This window comes from Triturus cristatus, chromosome 1_2 (assembly GCF_964204655.1).
Source record: "Triturus cristatus chromosome 1_2, aTriCri1.1, whole genome shotgun sequence".
Taxonomy (NCBI): Eukaryota; Metazoa; Chordata; class Amphibia; order Caudata; family Salamandridae; genus Triturus; species Triturus cristatus.
Window position 1 is genome coordinate 858,223,104 of NC_140580.1, and position 20,523 is coordinate 858,243,626.

At 44.2% G+C, this 20,523-nt stretch overlaps 1 protein-coding gene across 1 annotated transcript in view; it reads right to left on the reverse strand.

The window, feature by feature from the left end:
- EMC1 (ER membrane protein complex subunit 1) overlaps positions 1-20,523 on the reverse strand; it is a 281,531-nt gene that overhangs the window by 131,748 nt on the left and 129,260 nt on the right. The window contains exons 14-15 of the mRNA XM_085609063.1: positions 13,802-14,001; positions 11,127-11,276 (exon numbers count right to left, since the gene is read on the reverse strand). Of these exons, the coding sequence (XP_085465189.1) occupies positions 11,127-11,276; positions 13,802-14,001 (350 nt within the window). The remainder of the gene's footprint in view (positions 1-11,126; positions 11,277-13,801; positions 14,002-20,523) is intronic.

The window sequence follows — 20,523 nt, forward strand, 5'->3', positions numbered from 1 at the left end:
AGGGCGTCATTTTTTTCCTTCAATCTGTTAATTGAAGTTTATCTAACTATACAATAAAATGGCACAGCAAGAAACGGGTAACAGTATACAGAGGAAAACATGATGGCATACATTCTTGAAAATACAATGTGATAATACTGTAATGCCAATAATCCGGTTGAATCACAATGGTGAGAGGACACCAGTAAGCCTGTCCAAATACGAAACACTAGAAATTAGCTACAAAATAGGACATACGGCCAAATTGTTTATACTTTTGCAAGTAATGGGACGTCTGTATTTCAATCCCTGCAATAAAGGGCAGGAAAGGTGGAGCGCCTGTGTAAACATAGCCAATGTTGGGAACAGATTCATATATTTCGATAAACATTATGGAATAAAACCCGAAAAACCTGCACAGTAGGGACCCAGTACTCTGCAGTCAAAGATGCATCAAAAGCCAGGCAAAAAGTGTGTTTTTGTGGGGTGGGTGGGGTTGTTTCTGCAACAGAACACCATTTTTTCACAACCATTAAACATTTACCCACAAATCAACATTTGAGAAAACAGCATGTGGTGCAGCACAAGTGTTGGGATTGTCCCATCTAAACACTGTAGGCTCTGTTCCCCAACCCAGACATATACATCATTGTTTATATTGCCAAACTTATAAGAAACTATGAATGATGCGGTCTTGCGATCGGATGCGGGGATGGGAATGGCCCAGCGCTGAACCGGATAAAATCGCCCTCTACGCGGACGACGTCCATCTATTTGGCAGATCCCGCCCGGTTTGGCCCCCATTGTTTCCGCATCTTGCAATCCTTCGAACAGGCCTCGGGCCTCCGTTTGAATCCCAACAAATCGGCCCTGGTTCCCCTTCACCTCTCCCGGGACTGCTTTGACTGGCAATCCAAGATAGCTCTATGTCGTCAATCATTCAAGTACCTGGGGATCTGGGTGACCTTGCTGCCCGAGCTCAGCTGGGCCCTCAATGTCACTCCACTGGTGAAGCGAGCCAAGGCACACCTCCAGCGGTGGCAGTAGCTGCCCCTCAACCCCATGGGGAGAGTGGCCCTTTTTAAGATGATGGTGCTTCGCCGCTTCCTTTACATGCTTCAGAACACCCCCATGTGCTTTCCCAGGGCCTGGTTCACGACGGTTTAGCCAGCAAGTTATTGTGGGGGAAAGGTAGGTCCAGACTGGCGCTCAATACTTGCAGGATCCCCTCGTTCGACAGGGGTTTGGGGATGACTCACCTTTATCTATACTATTTAGCCACGCAACTTCTCTCCATACATGACTGGTTCAACGGGGGGTGGTCTGATCCTTTCTATATGGGACCCAGATTCCTTCCAGTCTTCCGGAGAGGACGACCTCTGTGTTACTGGCCTGGCGGGCAGCACATCAAATGGACACACACACTGACCCACTGTACACCCCTGTGGCACGGGACCTGGCTCAAAGAAGTGACCGGGCATCGGGGCTTTGAAGCTTGGGACCTCATAGGTATCACACAGCTGGGAGACGTTTGGGAGTGGGATCACATGCGCTCCTTCGAAGATCTCCAATCCAGATACTTGCTGCAACACTCGCAATTCTTTCGCTACCTCCAGCTACGGCATACCCTACGCTCACACCTCACAACAGGTACGCGGTTGCCAGCTCACAGCCCGCCTGAAGCCTAGATTGTGTTTGGGCATTTACCACATTTACAGTGCACTGATTAACAACACCCCGACTTCCCTGGACCGACTGCGGGCACAATGGGAGGACTGGGTGGGCCCCTTGGAAGAAGACTGGCGTGACGCCCTTATGGCCCCCAGAACGGTCACCCCCTCCGCTAGGTTGCGCTTGGTGCAGCTCTATTACCTACATGCTGCATATCTCACCCCGGTACGCCTTCATCGCGCTGGGTTTAGTCCGTCCTCAGCCTGTACCAGGTGTGGCCATGACCCCGCTGACTTCCTTCACATGGTTTGGGACTGCCCCCACCTGGCGGGATTTTGGAAGGGCATCGAAGAAGAACTCTGAGGTTCTAGGGTGGGGGGTTCCCCACGACCCTAAGCACACGATCCTGGGCATCCCTGATGGGCTGGACGGGTCACGCAACGAAAAACTGTTCTTCACTACAGCTATGGTGGTAGCTAAAAGAGACATTACGGCCTCCTGGAAATGCCCTGAACCCCCAAGTGTTTTATTAATGTCTGTACATTGGGTAACGAGAACTTGTGTATGTGATTCTCGATTATTGGAATACGGTGCTGACTGGCTAGTGCATTCCTTCTGTAAACAGAATAAAAATTTGTTTATCAAATAAAAAGAAACTATGTATGAAACATTTGGCACTCTATGGTGGATGCAAACTAAGTTCATGGGGGTGAACGCTGTGAGGAAGGAAAGGGAAAGGTGAGGGGGAAAAGGGAAAGGTAAGGAGGACCGCAGGGGAGGATGATCTAACCAACAGTGTCAGGATTATGTAAAGGTATACTGCAGAGTTGCTGGAGTTAAGGTGTTGAAAGAAAGAAACAGTGACACTGGGAGTGGGTGTACAATAGCTTTACAGAAGCTGGAAAATACGATATGGCAGTGACAGACAGAATGATGGTGTGTCAAGGGAAGGGAATATAAAGTAAAAAGAATGGTAAGACTGAAGTATCTTTAATTCATCGTTAGAGATGTTATGGCCAGTAACACAATTTTCCTATTGCTCTCTATTTTGTATTAAGTGAATGAGGACACATTTATATTCCCCCATTCTTGTACTAGTCAAGTCAAGTCAAGTCAATAAACTTTATTCGGTTGTACGAATTGACAACCATAAAAGCATTTACATTACATTTAAAAAGATCACATTAATACATAAGAATAAAATACAGTTATAAAATAGGCAGGTGAAGACAATTATACAACAAGCGTTCAGAGTATTTTGTGGAGTCCATTATAAAAAAGAGGTAATAGCAATTCATATATTATTTTTATCCTTCCATACTATTTCTAAATTTTACTGCCAATTTTAAAAAACTACATAGATACATGGTATATTCACAACTTAATAGCTGAAGAAAGTGCAGTGCAGGACGATATTGTATAAAATTTAGTTTTTTCAGACAGGGTTTTAAAAATAGATTCCTCGGTACAGTATAAAAGGGACAAAAGAAAAGAAAGTGTGCCAGGTCTTGCGGAGACATATCGTCGCAGCCGCAAGCCGGCAACACTTGTCCACGATGAGATCCCCTAGGTACAGCCAGCAGAAAATGAAACAGATTAAACCTGAACCTGATCAGTAAAAAACGGTCATAACTGGACAATTGCCAGGATAAATAGGGTTCCATGAGCAAGGTGCTTTTTACTAAAACATGATTACGAACACTTTCTTTTTTTAGCTCACGTGATTCCCTATCTTGAATTCTAAGATCAATAAAAGCTTTCTTGACCGTTATAACATCCTGTTTAGTGATCGATTCAGGGGATAAAAAGAGTTCAAGGCGGCCTAGATCAGCAAAGCACTTAAAAAGATACTTTAACCAGGGAACCTTCATCCTGTTGTCCCATGTGAGTGACTCTCTTAAAATAAGCTGGGTTAGTGGAATGTTGTCATTTAACCAACAATTCATCCAGCATAACAAGGGATTAACAGCAATCTTGTCACTTACGAAAGAAACCCCCAGTTCCTCGTGCACGGAGAAGTTGGCCGTGCCCCTGGGAACCCTTAGTACTAATTTCAAGAAGTTATTTTCAACAGTCTGTAAGGGAACCGGAGGAACATAACCCCAAATTTCACTTCCATAGCACGCTGTGGAGACACTTTTTGCTTGGTAAAGTTGGAGCAAGGCGGCAACTGGACTATTGCCCACTTTCTTAGAAAAGTCCATTATTGCCGCGTTTACCCTAGTGACTTCTCCCTTCTTTTTTTCATACACGGGTCCCCAATTTAATTGACTGTCAAAGAGGACCCCGAGATAGGAAAATGTATGTGTAGTAGGAATACGTACACCATTTACATTTAGGCAATTTGCTTTTTTATTTCCCTGTCCAACCTTCATTATGTATGATTTAGAGTTATTAATGCTTAACTCTCTTGAGGTCATGAAAGAATGGAAGGAGTCTAGTAAGATTTGTAGTCCGTTTGCTGTTCTTGAGAGTAAAACTGCGTCATCCGCATATAAAAGGACTGGCAGCCCCCTACGGCCTATGTACGGATAATCCGTATTAGTACTTAAAAGATGCTCTTCCAGGTCATTTATATATAAATTAAAAAGGAATGGGGCCAGGATGCAGCCTTGTCGGACACCACGATGCACCCCAAAGTCTTTGGTCACATTGAGGTCTTGGGTGAATCTGACATTTGCATTGGTGTCCGAATGCATATCATCTAACAAATCAACTAAGTTTGGGTCCACACCCATTTTTAGCATGGCGTCCCAAAGCTTCCCCCGGCTCACACAATCGAAAGCCGAGGAAAGATCCATGAACGCCATATGGATCGTTCCTCTTCGAGCCTTAGTATACTTCGCGATGATGAGGTATAAGTTTAAACATTGTGAAATCGTAGAATGACCAGGCCTGAATCCATACTGGATTGAAGATATTATATTATTTTCTTCTGACCATGTGACCAATCTGTTCAATATTACACCTCCCACGACTTTGACCACAGAGTTTATTAGAGATATTGGTCGATAGCAGGCAGGGCTACTGCGGTCTCCTTTTTTAAAAATAGGCACAATAGTGGATACCCCCCATGATTTTGGGCATCCACAAAGCACAGCAGCATTAAGTACAGCTGTAAGGACTGGTGCCCAGAGTGTTATACAAGATTTAAAAAGATCAGGAGGGAGACCGTCGGGACCTGGGGCCTTGTTGTTTGATAGGCCTTCTATGCCCTTTAATACCTCATCAATTGTGAAGAACAGAGATTTTTCACTAATTTCTTTAGGACTGCGTTGTACCTGGGAACCGTTACCTTTAAAAATAGAACTGAAGTGATTAATCCAAACATCTTCTGGGATATTGGTGCCTATACTTGAAATACTAGGATGATCAAATAAGGGTTTGTTAATGATCTCCCAGAACTTAGAGCTATTTTTTAGTATCTCTGGGTCTAACAAGGACTCCCAAACGCTTTTCTTGACAGCACGTTTACGAATGGCAAGAGACTTTTTATACTCAGCCCGCAACACCCTGATGGTTGAAGGATCTCTCTGGTTTGATTTTAATGCTTTCTTGAGCTCGCGACTGGCCTTCGAACAGTTGCTGTCAAACCATTTTGGGTTATTGGATGAGTTAGCTAACCTCTTAGCAGGTAACGTTAAAAGTGACTCCACCTTTTTAGCAATCTCATTAAAAGACGTCAGAATTTGTAATGGTGCTGAGGCAGTAGATGTACATGTTATCAGATCATGATGGCATACATTGTTGATGGAAGAATAAAATTGCTTACAGTCCACCATTGACCACTTTAAGCGTCGCTTACCATTAATGCATTTAGAGATACCACAGTCCTCTCGAGGGTTATGTTTTTCGAGTAAGTTCACACCCATAGTGATACATAAAGGATTGTGATCACTGAAAATGCTTGAAATAATCGAAAAATCCCCAACAAAATTAACAAGTTCGGCCGATAATAGGATATGGTCTATATATGACCCTGTTGCGTGACCTTTAAAAGTAGGGGTTGAAAATACAGTTTGTTCCTCAACTATTGACATAGCAGTGAAAAGGTTATATTCATTCATTAAGTCATTTAAACATGAACCCCTTCGCGAGTGATCAAAGTGTATTCCTTCCAGATTGTTACAGCCCAAATGACCAACAGGACTCAGGCTAGGATTCCCACATAAATGAGTGTTGAAATCACCCGCTATTATCTTAAGGCGGGGAAGGGAATCATCTTTGGCCCTTAGGAATTCACGCAATGACTCCATGTTGCTATCGCCAGACTGACTCACTGCGTTATAAAAGTTGATCAGAGCAAAACTTGTACTGCCCCTCTTAAATTCGACAACCTGAATATTATTATTGCCAGAATGGTGTACAGTTTTAAGGCATATTAGTGATAAGTTAACAAAGATTGCCAAACCCCCTTTAGCTCTACCACTAGGTGAGGGAACTGCCGGGGTTATAAAACTCTCATAACCGTCAATGTGTATATTTTTCCCCACTGCCCAGGTTTCTTGAAGGCATATGACGGGGTAATTTTTAACAAAGGATAACCAATCTGTATTAGACAATTTATCCTGCAGTCCAGCTATATTCCAGGATAATAGCCCCTCCTTATATTTAATTGATTCATATTGTAATATAGCCACATTTCCACATGCAATTTGAGTGATAGGTGATGAGCCTGTACAGCAGCGTACCCCATCTGACCCAGGATTAGCCGGAGAACAAGCTTGAGGACAGGCTGGGTTTATATCAGTGGGTAAACCTGGTATATCTATTTGATTCCAGCCAACCAGACCCCCATCCTTACTGCCTTGCGGTTCTAACCCTTGAAAAATATCTCCAAAGTCTGTAACTTCTGGCAATCGGTCGGTGGGGAGGAGGTTAGAAGATGTGTCAGGTAGTCATTCCACCCCATCCAGTCCCCCCTCGTCTGAGAAGATACCATACCTATTGGAGATGGGGATGTTAAAATGATTATTAAAATGAGTAGAGTAATATTGATCTGGAGGGGGTGATCGTATTGGACGTGCCCTTCTATCCTGACTATACCCCCAGTTATTAGTTGGTGCCTCAAAACCCCAGCCATTAGATGTCGCTGGCCATATAGGCCTGGTGAAATTATGGGTAGGCTTAGGATAGGACATGCTCCGCTGTTTTTTGCCGAAAAATTCTAGGGTGAGAGGAATGATGGTACCTCTTCTGCGCTGCGGCGGCAAAATATTTGGCAGGATGTTTGGTAAAACTGCAGAATTGGCAAAATTTATAATAATGCAGTCACCCTTGAATTTTTTAGGGTTTTGACCTATCCATGGGACCCTTCTGGCTGACTTAATGTCACCAGCTAGCTGTTGTTTCCCCCACGGGGCCAGCTGCATATTGCCTGATAGCCAGTGCAGGACCTTACTTGTTACTGCCGGGGGGGATTCTGATTGGTCTGGGACTAATGAGGGGACGTTAGCCAATACCAGTACTAATGGAGCCGCATCTTCCAAGAACTGTACCGTAACTTCTTCTGTGGTAGGTGCAGGTATTACAGGCGGAATTGGGGGTAATGTATCTCCTGGCCGTAAATGATGTGTCGCTGTGGATGAGGACTGTTCCTGTAAATTTGCGTGTACAGAATTTGAGGTAGTGCCACCCTCAGATGAAGGAAAAAGAGCCTCTTTTACGGGTAGAGCTAGGCTGATAACTGTGTCTGATATATTAGACACAGCTTCTACTAACTTTTTTTGATCTGCACCTAGTTTCTTTATATCTGCAGTTAGCTTGTCCAATTTGGTCACTACTGGTTTAATTAAGATTTTAAGTTTGGTGTCAATTAAATCAGCTAATCTAGATAATAACTCCTCATCCACATTATACTTCTCGGGTTCTTCTGCTTTCCCCCTGCTTTTGTCCCTGCTTCTCACGGGTGACGCAACCCTCTTCTTCCCTAAAAGAACTCCACCACGGTATAATTGAGTTTTTCTACATTTTCTGATAGCACGTGGCGCATGATCTAGAACTGGGGGATCAGCTTCATTATTTGGCTGCTCACTCTCCTGCACAATTTGATCTTGGTCTTGATCAGTGTCAACTACCTGGCATTCCGAGTCATTAGCCCGAGCTATGTCCTGACCCAGTGTTGTACGAGTACACAGGTTTGAAATGCCATGTTCTAAGATATCAAAGTCTGAAACAGCACTTCCCTCGACCTGAGAAGGATTATCAATCCAGGGTGAATCAGATGAAGGGCTTAGGGGAGATAAGTTAGGAGACAGGCTAAGACCTAAGGATTCGCGCCTCTCGTTATTAATCTTAGAGACTACTTGTATCATATAGTTTTCTATAGAGTTACCTCCCGCCGCTAAATTCTTTTTAGGCATTCTTCTTGAACTAGTAAAAATAACCAAATAACAACAGTGTTTATAATGGATGACGGTATATCCAAGAAGTAGAAACAAGTATGAATAGCCTTACTGCACACCATGCAAAACGAAGACACTAAGGGCTGAGTAGCGTGTCCAGTCCAGTCTCAGCCGGTCTCGGACTGTCTAAGACTGTCCGCCCTTTGTCCGGGCTTCGTCCGGCGCCCACCCGCGCGCGTCCCGCGTCGCGGGGGCTCTCGTTCACGTTTATGCGCTTCAGGCGCGCTTCTGGATGACGTAGGCGGGCTCGTCCCGCAGGGGCCGCCGGGAGCTGTGGTTCCCCTGCACACAGCGGCCGTTTGCCTGGAAAATACGGCGGCGGCAGGGAACCCCAAGGACTGAAGAAAAGCGCGTCCCACAAGCGCTAGTGACACACCGTGGTTCTGGAGACAAATAGCGGTAAGACCACCTCGCTGACACACACTCCCACTCTGCCGAGGGCTCTCGTTCACGTTTATGCGCTTCAGGCGCGCTTCTGGATGACGTAGGCGGGCTCGTCCCGCAGGGGCCGCCGGGAGCTGTGGTTCCCCTGCACACAGCGGCCGTTTGCCTGGAAAATACGGCGGCGGCAGGGAACCCCAAGGACTGAAGAAAAGCGCGTCCCACAAGCGCTAGTGACACACCGTGGTTCTGGAGACAAATAGCGGTAAGACCACCTCGCTGACACACACTCCCACTCTGCCGAGGGCTCTCGTTCACGTTTATGCGCTTCAGGCGCGCTTCTGGATGACGTAGGCGGGCTCGTCCCGCAGGGGCCGCCGGGAGCTGTGGTTCCCCTGCACACAGCGGCCGTTTGCCTGGAAAATACGGCGGCGGCAGGGAACCCCAAGGACTGAAGAAAAGCGCGTCCCACAAGCGCTAGTGACACACCGTGGTTCTGGAGACAAATAGCGGTAAGACCACCTCGCTGACACACACTCCCCATGACATGACTGGTTCAACGGGGGGTGGTCTGATCCTTTCTATATGGGACCCAGATTCCTTCCAGTCTTCCGGAGAGGACGACCTCTGTGTTACTGGCCTGGCGGGCAGCACATCAAATGGACACACACACTGACCCACTGTACACCCCTGTGGCACGGGACCTGGCTCAAAGAAGTGACCGGGCATCGGGGCTTTGAAGCTTGGGACCTCATAGGTATCACACAGCTGGGAGACGTTTGGGAGTGGGATCACATGCGCTCCTTCGAAGATCTCCAATCCAGATACTTGCTGCAACACTCGCAATTCTTTCGCTACCTCCAGCTACGGCATACCCTACGCTCACACCTCACAACAGGTACGCGGTTGCCAGCTCACAGCCCGCCTGAAGCCTAGATTGTGTTTGGGCATTTACCACATTTACAGTGCACTGATTAACAACACCCCGACTTCCCTGGACCGACTGCGGGCACAATGGGAGGACTGGGTGGGCCCCTTGGAAGAAGACTGGCGTGACGCCCTTATGGCCCCCAGAACGGTCACCCCCTCCGCTAGGTTGCGCTTGGTGCAGCTCTATTACCTACATGCTGCATATCTCACCCCGGTACGCCTTCATCGCGCTGGGTTTAGTCCGTCCTCAGCCTGTACCAGGTGTGGCCATGACCCCGCTGACTTCCTTCACATGGTTTGGGACTGCCCCCACCTGGCGGGATTTTGGAAGGGCATCGAAGAAGAACTCTGAGGTTCTAGGGTGGGGGGTTCCCCACGACCCTAAGCACACGATCCTGGGCATCCCTGATGGGCTGGACGGGTCACGCAACGAAAAACTGTTCTTCACTACAGCTATGGTGGTAGCTAAAAGAGACATTACGGCCTCCTGGAAATGCCCTGAACCCCCAAGTGTTTTATTAATGTCTGTACATTGGGTAACGAGAACTTGTGTATGTGATTCTCGATTATTGGAATACGGTGCTGACTGGCTAGTGCATTCCTTCTGTAAACAGAATAAAAATTTGTTTATCAAATAAAAAGAAACTATGTATGAAACATTTGGCACTCTATGGTGGATGCAAACTAAGTTCATGGGGGTGAACGCTGTGAGGAAGGAAAGGGAAAGGTGAGGGGGAAAAGGGAAAGGTAAGGAGGACCGCAGGGGAGGATGATCTAACCAACAGTGTCAGGATTATGTAAAGGTATACTGCAGAGTTGCTGGAGTTAAGGTGTTGAAAGAAAGAAACAGTGACACTGGGAGTGGGTGTACAATAGCTTTACAGAAGCTGGAAAATACGATATGGCAGTGACAGACAGAATGATGGTGTGTCAAGGGAAGGGAATATAAAGTAAAAAGAATGGTAAGACTGAAGTATCTTTAATTCATCGTTAGAGATGTTATGGCCAGTAACACAATTTTCCTATTGCTCTCTATTTTGTATTAAGTGAATGAGGACACATTTATATTCCCCCATTCTTGTACTAATAACTAAGAATACAACCAATCTACTTTTTTTCTAGAAATGTCTGAAAATCCAACTCATCCTTCAATACTTTGACTCCTAGGTTCTGACTATAACCCTCTCCTCAACCCACAGTTATTGTTTTCTTTTTTTTTTTAACTCATCAGTTTATCCGAAACTTGGAAACATACATCTTTAGTTTCCTATGTACTGCTTATGTAGCAAAACCATATATTATATTATGAATAAATAAATTCTGTGCTGCAAAAGACAAGCAGACATGGGAGAGAAAAATACGGATTCAATTCTTTATCAGAAGGTGAACTCTGACTTACCAATTTGATCATCTTGCAAACAAAGTGCAAAGGGTGTGAGTAACAAACTTGCTTTACAAATACTTTCTTAGGTAGTAATCAAAAAGTTGGGTAAAAGAGCAAATAATTTAACATTTTATTGGTAGGAAAACTGTAATATGGCTGTTCACTCATCTCATCACTCAAAGGTGGGAGCTGATAGTGTCTTATTATCGTTCACTAACAGGGCACTGGTGGGACAATCAACCTTCACAGAAGGGTGTAGCTTGTTGGGAAACTAATTTGTCTATCTTTTGCAGGTGAAGGACCTGAGGGGCAGAGGATATTACAATCGTTAGTTACCATCTCACTTAACTCTAAAGGGATCATAGATAAGAACTCACCTTATCCTTTATCAGCAGAGTACACTGTGGAGGGTGAGGGAAATGGGCTGTAGTTCTCTGAACCACTAGTTTGAAAGAAGATCCTGGACGAACATTAGGCAGGTACTGCTTCCACACAATGGTTCCTAAGCTGCTCTCGATGCCAAAAAGCTAAACACAAGATAAGAAAATAGTTTAAATATGCGGCAAAACAATGCAATGTTTACCTCATCGCGCCTAAAAACCCACACTGCCCCTGCCTAACAAAACAAGTGATGAACAGAATGCTTGACATATTCTCAGCCAATGGCAATTGCTTGTTCCGCATACCACTCCTTTGTTTTTTACCCATCATGCCACTTTAGACACCTTATGCAGATCAGTACTTACCTTGTTTCTCATAGGAACAGTCCAACCCGAACTGCCAGGCAAGGCCCTCTCCGGAAAAGAACACAGGCTTTGGCCTACTTAGTCCTAATCCGTGAGGTATAGCTTGAGTCTAGAGTTTGTTATAGTTGACATCCTAGGTGAAACTGATATATCCAGACACAGGACCTGTGCTCACTGCCACAGAACTCAAGCTGCACTCTACTGACAATCCCCAAATGGACAGAAACCAGTTTGGGGTTGCTTGCGTTTCCTTCTGGAGGGAGCCTTGCCTGGTAGTATGGGGTAGACTGCCTTCATGAGGCCTCTGTCTAGAGTTCCACTTAACTTCACTGGTTTTCTCCACTGTACCTTTTTAAAACTGATTCACACCCTCATTTTCATCCTTATGCGAAGAGGAGAAGTTATCCCTTTTCCCAAATCTGTGTTCACTTCGGTCTATTGTACTTTGAGCATTTTTCTGGATGAGCAGCACTACTAAACTGAGCAATCAAGCTTCCTACAATTTTTGTAGAGCTAGGCAACTATCGTTCCACCACTCCTGGATTTCTAAGAAGTATTAAATAGTGTATTTTCCGATCTTAAACTCACTATTGTTGGTTACAATTTTTATCAGCTAACAACTAAACATGTTCACGTTCTTACTACTTTTCTAGGATACCAAGTTATGTAAATGCAGATCTACATCACTACTTTCTCTCACTGGGTAAAAAGCCATCTATACTTAGAAATATTGTTAGTGCTTGTGTCATTCATATTCCTAAACAATGTCTAGATCAAAATTCTAGTGTAATCTCATATGGACAAAACATTTCTCTATTTCAAATTAACCAAAAATGTGAATAATCTTAAAGTTCCAGTTGAACGTTTTTTAAACTACAGACGTAATTTAAAAAAAAAAAAAACGTGTCTAAGCTGTGACTGTTAATAAACGGACCAAACATCAAAAAGCAAAGTTCCGCTTTATGCTCTTTCATACCACATACAATAGGAAACAACTTCCACCTTCACTATTACCATCCATCACTTCTTAAGTGAATTGTCCAGAAAACAAATGTCAATTTAGCAAGACGGCCTATTTCTTCAAAACAAAGTAAACCGAAGAGGATCCTCAAGAACACTCATCAATTTTAGGGGAAAGACTAGTAGTCTAATAGTTGGCATTTGTGGAATTTCATCCTAGTATAAACAAGAAATACATTATATTCAATTAAGCTTTGGTTTCAAATCAATTTCATTTAAAGGGCGCACTAATAACATCAGTTTGCCCAAGTTTTAGATCCGACATCTGCCAAAGTCTCCCGGCACATTGCATTTTGTGCCTATCATGCTGAACCGGACACGTGGTGACAAGTTCATGATGTATTAAACAGTGCTAATAATGCTTTAATCAGTGGAAGAATAGAGCGCTGCAATACCTCTGACCTAAACCTCTCATTTAAATATACTCTAATATATACTCTATTTCAACAAAGATTTCAATACACTGCAGAAAAATGTATGATAAGTACTGCCAAATTTAAAACAATTACCTCTGGCTCCAAGTCCAGGCACACGTCTAATTTAAGATGATGAATCAAACCACAAATGCATTAAACATTTCTTGCCACAACCACTTTGCACAGAATCTATCCCAGCTCCTTCATAATTCTCAATTTCCCCCCCCAACAGTCCCACACCCTCCTTATAGCACATCTTGGCCAGGTTACTGAATGCTTCTAAAACACGTATTCTCTTGCTAATGTTGTTAGCAAGCATGCCCTTCAAAGACCCAGTGTTTCCCCTCATAGTACTGAAGTGTCCTACACAGAGCACTATGTGTTCCTTAGCAGCCACCATGGCCTTCACACAGCTGCAGATTTCTAGGTAACAGCCCTAGTATCTTTCACAGCCACAAGATCTTATCCACAGCAGCAGGTTCCCTAGTTCAACCCCACGGTGCAACTCATTGTCCTTCTCATAACACTCCTTGAGGAGTGCACCTATTAGTGCTAAAATCCCCACGGTGCAGCTCATTGTCCTCCTCATAACACCTCCTTGAGGAGTGCATCTATTAGTGCTAAAATCCCCATAGTGTAGCTCATTGTCCTTCTCATAACTCTCCTTGAGGAGTGCACCTATTAGTGCTAAAATCCCCTCGGTGCAGCTCATTGTCCTCCTCATAACACCTCCTTGAGGAGTGCATCTATTAGTGCTAAAATCCCCATAGTGTAGCTCATTGTCCTTCTCATAACTCTCCTTGAGGAGTGCACCTATTAGCGCTAAAATACCAGTCATAATCCCCAAATCATCTTCCAAATTGTGCCCACCTTTCCCGAAGCCGTGACCATAACCATCATCTTCTGCAGATTGAACTCATCCCTTGCCAATGTGTCGATGTTTATCTCATTCTTTATCTGGCTCCGAGGCTTGCGGGCATCATAGAACATCTTCCAAAGGTGAGCCGTCCAAGATTGCAGTAGAATCAGCTGCGAAGAGAGGCGTTTCAGGAACATCCCCAGTAGGCCATCTGCGTGAAACAGGACACAAATCATCACAGCTGCGAGCCACCAATTAAAGTAGCAAACAAGTGAGTTAGGGGCTGGGAGAGAAATTAAGAAAGACCCAATAACGAAGAAGTATAAAATCGACACCATAAATCCACATGAGCTGAAAATGTGGAATGGAGATTATAGGGACAATCAGCTGGGAAATCCAGGGATGCGTGGCGAGTCAGGGACTAACAGTGTCATGGTGCCCAATTGCCCTAAACCAGGTAGGTGACTTGCAGGACTTTTTTTCTCCATTCAACAAAACTAAACATGCAGACCCTTTTACCCACTACAGGTGTGGATTCTTCAAGGTCCACATGATTAATGATGCTGGTTCACAAGTCAGAATAAGATTAACACAATCTCCGTCTTACATAACAAACAAACTCAAAATAGCGGGCGGCTCCAGACTGATGAGAAGCTCCACGGCACTCCTCCTCGTCCCCCACCTAGAAATCCACCTAAACTCGCTCCTTCTCTGGAAATACTCTGAGCATCTGAAATGCCCTCCCGAGGGACCTGCGCTGCAACCCCTCCTACCTCAGCTTTAAAAAAAGACCTAAAATGTCACCTACTCAACAAGTACTGGAGTCTATAATTTCTCTTCTGACCTGGTGAACTGTCTCCCCTGTATTGGTTGCCTTTCTGCTAACCTGCTCGAACTTTTGCTCCCCCTTTTACTCTTCCCGCTTGCATACCCAGACCTTGCTCTCCCCTGCCCCTTTTCTATCCTAGCAGCACTAACTTACTTTCTGTCAGCTGAGGACATTCTCCCTTCCCACCCCCACCCCTCTGTACCCTTGCCCTCCACCTCTTCATTTTTACTCTCCCTGTTGATATTCTTTGTCTGCTTTGAATCGTTACCTCCATTTTAATATCTATATGTACTACAACTCTTGAATCATCCAGAACTCGGTCTCTCCTGACTAATAGAGAGATGTGCTCTCTCCTGACTGTTCGTTCTCTTTGCTATGAAATATTGTTTTGTTTTTATGACTGCTCCTGTGCTTGTAAAGCGCTCTGATATATCCGGGTCTAGCCAGCGCTATATAAAACCTTTCAAATGAATTAAAATCACGATATGAGCCCAGTTAACAGCATAGGGTTAACGAGAAAACCACAATGTCTGAGCAAGTCAAAGATTGGCATGTGGACTACAGAGACCTGATGGAGGTGTAAGGGACTAAGTCTTAAAAGAAATAGACCAAAGCATGGTAGAGTTATGGATCATAGGAGGGGCAGCAGAGACCCACTAAAAGGTTGGAGAAACCCATTGAGGCAAGAACACTCAGGGATTGGTAAAAAGGGTTTCAAATTCCATTATAGGAAGGGGAAATCACGAGGAGATGGAGGACATACTAGCAGGAGTTTTATATTCCAAGGGACCATGAAAGTGGCTAGAGATACAGATCACCAAAAATGTTTGCAGAGCTATTGGAATCAGCAGAAAAAAATAACAAAATGAGACAAAGGACTGCACTTAGTAAGTGTGCCATGGGCAAGGAAGTACATATGAGACTAAAACGTAGCACAACACCTTGTGAATTACCTTGTATAGCTGATCCATGGCAGCAAAAATATAAGCAAAGACATTCAGTCAGGGAACGAATACAACATGTTCACAAATAAGGAAATAAAATAAATATGTTAAAGCTTTTATGGCACGCACTGTACAAAAGGAATCCCCAGGTCACAGTCCATGAACAAAACCAATGTGGAAAGATGAAACTCTGTTCTCTTTGCGATTGCTCCAGGTTTCCCTTATTGTAGGCATCTTTAAACACACCAATTAGAGTAAGGAAGCTCACACTTGCACCTCTCAAGTGGGCCATTAAATGATCAATGAACTCAATCACACAACTTAAAGGTGTGCCTTAAGGAGCCTGCTTCACGACCTGTCGGGGCAGTGAGAATGCTTACGGTAATGGGGAGGGGCTGATCATGTCAGATACATCTCCCTCAAGTCAGCCCTAGATCCACTCAACCACTAACCCTGCCCCAAGGTCAAAATAGCAGCTTTGGGGCTCAACCCTTCTTGTCGCTTCTGCCTTCACCAGAACACTCTGGTGCACACCGAGTTCTAGGATTATCCTTGCAGCTTACTGCGGTCATCTGGTAATCTCTTCTATATGAAGGCATGAAAATGACTCCAGAATATTTACCACTCAGGACTCAGTAAAAGCTATTGCTCGGTGCACTGCATGCCCATTAGAAAGCCATCTACAACACAGCTCTTTAGAAAGAGCTGCTGTGGTAAAGCCCCAGGCCCCTTCTTTTCAAGTTCATTGACTAGTCTACTTTTGCCAGCAGTTTCTCTTGCTCGATGTGCTTTTAGGGCCTAAACTGAGGTGGTTGTTTTGTTTCAAAGACCCTAATGATCGGGCATCTCCAAATATATCCCTGTTGGCTAGAGAGAGGTGCACTTTTCTAATGTACTCTTTTATAAGCAACATAACATTCCAACTATAATTCAGAAAATCAATTTACATTGGTTTACCACTTGTAATATAATTATAAAATAATTCATAAGCAGCATATCTTAAAATACAGTATTTGCTGTTTTCTTATACTTGGCCTTCATTGTATAATGCAATTCTTCTTCTACTGAGATCTTAATCCTGCTGACCAAAAGAAGGGAAATACACTTCCTCTTCCTTCTAACCATCCTTAAGATTTTGAAAAAAAAAGGAAATTGCTGGCTTACAGGCAGGCAAGAGGAATTACATGATTCAGGAAGTAGATTGTCAAATACATGGAGCTGCATGACAGCTTAGTATATTACTGTTAAGGATTTTAGACTAAAATTCGGGATGTGTGCTGAAGAATGCTTTGGGTATTTTACCCTCTAACCTTTTTAATCACCGAGATGTTGATTGTGATAATATGCGTGTGATTTGTAGATCTGCATATAACATGTAACACATTCTAAAATATCAACATGTCAGGATAGAAAAACCTGAAAAGAAAATATTCACACATGATTTCTAGTACTATCCAAACAGAACTATTTTGTCTTACTATTATTAAATTTTAGGGAATTTGCCACACAATATAACGACTTAGGAAATACTTGAATCAAAATGTGGAATTACTTAACATGAGAGTGTCATCAGAGTACAATAAAGGGAATACATGCCTTGTCCCTATTTTAGTGGGGAAATTATTTATCATGCCCAGCTCTAGGAGAAGGTCAGATAGCAAAACGATTTAACATTAGAACAGTACTAACAATAAACCTTGCCCAAAACCTTTCTGTAATTGTTTGAGAGAGCTCTATTTACTTTGCCCGTTGACTTAACAGATCATTGACCCTGTACAGCAATAAAGAGGTTAATGACTCCCTGTAACTCAGTGTGCAAGACTAACTCCTTGAGCATGCTCAAAGGGAAAAGCCTATCTATTGTAAGCAACTAGAAAAATAAATCCTCAGTAGAAGGTGGAGCTGACTGTTTTTACTAAAGCAATATTGGCAAAATTACTAGGTTTAATGCAATTTGCCAATGTAGAATGATTTTTGCAAAATGCAGTTTGAGCAAATGGAAGAATTTAATTTTCCTCTGGTGGAAGCTGGCTCTGTATATACTATACCAAAGTAAGGTATAGAGTGCACAGAGTCCAGTGGAACCCCAAAGGAAGGCAGAGGTAAAAGTGGGTAGCACCTTACTCTATTTGTGGTAGTGTGGGCGAGCAGTAAGGCTTTATCAGAGTGTAGTGCTAAGCATTTGTTGTACACACTTAGGCAGCAAATTATGTCACACATTCTAAGATTGAACTCAGACAAATATTATTTAGTTATTTTATTTCTAGAACCAAGCCAAGCCTGGTGCAGGTAAGTGAAATAATACTTTGCAAAATCTTATCCACGGTTTTACAGTTGAATGCAGGTTCAAATGCAGTTGGTTGAATTACAGGTAAGCGAATATTTTGAAATTAGTTTTCAGTTACTTTACAGATTACTTTGTACGTTACTTTATAGATTACTTTGTACGTTACTTTATAGATTACTTTCTCTACTCAGTGTGATATGCCTAGAAATCACACTGGGACATTTCCTAGAGAAAAGATAAGTAAATCAGTTTTTGTACATTTGCAGTTTTTCAGTGTTTCAAATAAACCAACTCCACACTTAAAAGAATTTAAGGAAAACATTCAATGCAATCCTATGGGAGGAAATGAAGTTATCAGTTTGCAGGTAAGTACAAGTTTGTGGGAGTTGGTATTCTGGGGTTAGAACCAGAGTTCTCCCAGGGTCGAGGATGCACTCTTAAAGCACCCTCAGCAGCACTAGAGCTGCCGGGTGCAGAGAGCTGAGGCCCAATGTTATCCAATGGGGGATTGGGGGCCTCCGGTTGGTGGTTGCTCATGAGCAGGTCACAAGGTTGTGGGAGCAAAGCTCCTGGTGTTAGGTTCAGGCAAAGTGGATCAGAGTTAGCACCCAAAGTACACCTGCAGCTGTGCAGGGTGTTTTGGCAACGGGTGCCCTGTTGATTTCAATGGGGATTCTCCAGTTGCAACAAAGACTGCAGGCTCAGGCAAGAAGATCTTCTGGAGGGGACCACTGGTTGGAGAGATAAGTTGGGATGTCTGGGGATGCTGGGCCACCCAAGGCCGTGGGATGTCAGGTGCAGGGGTTTCTTTAGGCGTCGGGTTTTCTTACCAGCTCCGGTCGGGGAAGGAGGGGAGCCTCCAGAATGAGACTGCAGGCGTTATTTGGAGATTCGAGGCAGGTCAGATCACCAGATCTCAGGTCAGGGTCGCCGGTGAGACGACCTCGTGATGTTGGGCCACTCTAACTAGGGCTGTGGGCGTTGGGTGCAGACTTGCGGTTTTGGTCAGAGCCAGAGTCTGTAGGTGAGCAAATCCAGTGCTCATGGGAGACAAAAAGTCTTGGGTTTGGAAGGCAGGGCCAATCCTTCAGGCTCTTGAGGCTGCAGGACATTCCGGATTTCGCTGGAGCAGGTTCGAGGTGCGGACAGGCCGGTAGGGCTGGGGCAAAGTCAGTAGGCATCCTTCTCTTAGTTTCATCACGGCTTCGACCTAGATAGAGAGGTGAGGTTGCAAAGACGGCGATCGCCTAGATTCATTGCCCACTCACGCCATCCCGCTCTCGGTCATTGAACAGCGGACCCACGATTGGCTTCAGCTGGAGGCTGCGGGTCTCGTGGGACAGCCGCATAGAATTGATTCACCATAGTGGAGACCAAAGTTTTTCTCATTGACAGATGGATCTGACTCTTCTAAACAAGAGAGCTCATCTTCCAATAGTGAAGTTACTCCGTATTCAGATAGCAGCGCCTCTTTGGACGATCCGCAAAAGACACAAAGAAAGAAGACACCAAGGAAGAAACATAAGGGGGGTAAAAAGCAGGGTTCAATAGGGAATAGTAAGCAATAGCTAAATTGGGACTACTCCAATGCCCATTTATCATTCCAAGACACTGGACTAAGCGATAAGGACAACGCCGATACAGGAATAGTAAGAGGGAGACAAGAACCATCAGTCACCACTATTTTCTTATCCCTTAAACAAATGCAGGAGCAAAACCGAAGTGAAAGCCGATGGGCAAGGGTTGCCTCTAAGAAGTTACAGGCAGGGATGTGAAAATTTAACAACGTCTGTGGAAAATTTGTGGATCGGTTAACCATAGTAGAAGGTGGTACAGAGTCCCAAGAAGCAGAAGAGGTAACTTTGAAAGCACAGATTTCATCCCAGGACGTGGCTTTGGCAGATGTTATACTCAAATCTGAGGACTAGGAAAACCACCAGCAGCGAAATAACCTACGTCTACTGGAGATTCCAGACGGGGTGGAGGGCGGTAATCCTAGAGAATATGTGGTTAACTTGCTGAAAGGAGCTTTCGTGGACCAAAATAAATGGAACCGGGACGTAGAGGTCCAACGGGCTCATAGTTTCCCACTAATGGTGAGAAGACATCCACAGAGTGAAATCGGAAGGCCCAGGGCAATGCTTGTTTACTTTGGCAATTTCTAATTGATACAGCACATCTAGGACAAGGAACACCCGAATACAAACATTTTTTTTGAAGGGATATCATTCTTCGCTAAACCGGACTTTGCACACACTATGGTGGACTGAACATGGCGCCTTCTGCAGGTAATCAACCCCTTTCAAAAAGCAGGGGCAGAAGTCTTTTTTCTAAATCCTGCCAGGTAGAAGGTTATTTTTTAGAGGACATACTCGAAGCATCACTTCGGAGACACAAGCTCAGGAATATCTGACGGAACTGGGTTGGGGGAACAGCAAAGCTAAATAATTATCAAGGATTAACCCTTAAATGTAGTACCTGAACGAGGCATTGGCGATGGGCTGATGGGGAAAAGGACGTTATTCTTTCTACTGTATGGAGAGATGGGTGGCGGGAGTAGTGGAGTGGGGATACATCGTTCAGGGCATGCATAACTGCTCAATTATTTGGGGGGGGGGGGGTGAAGGGGGAGGGGACCACATAATTTGGTTGCATTTGGTGTTTGTTTTGGGA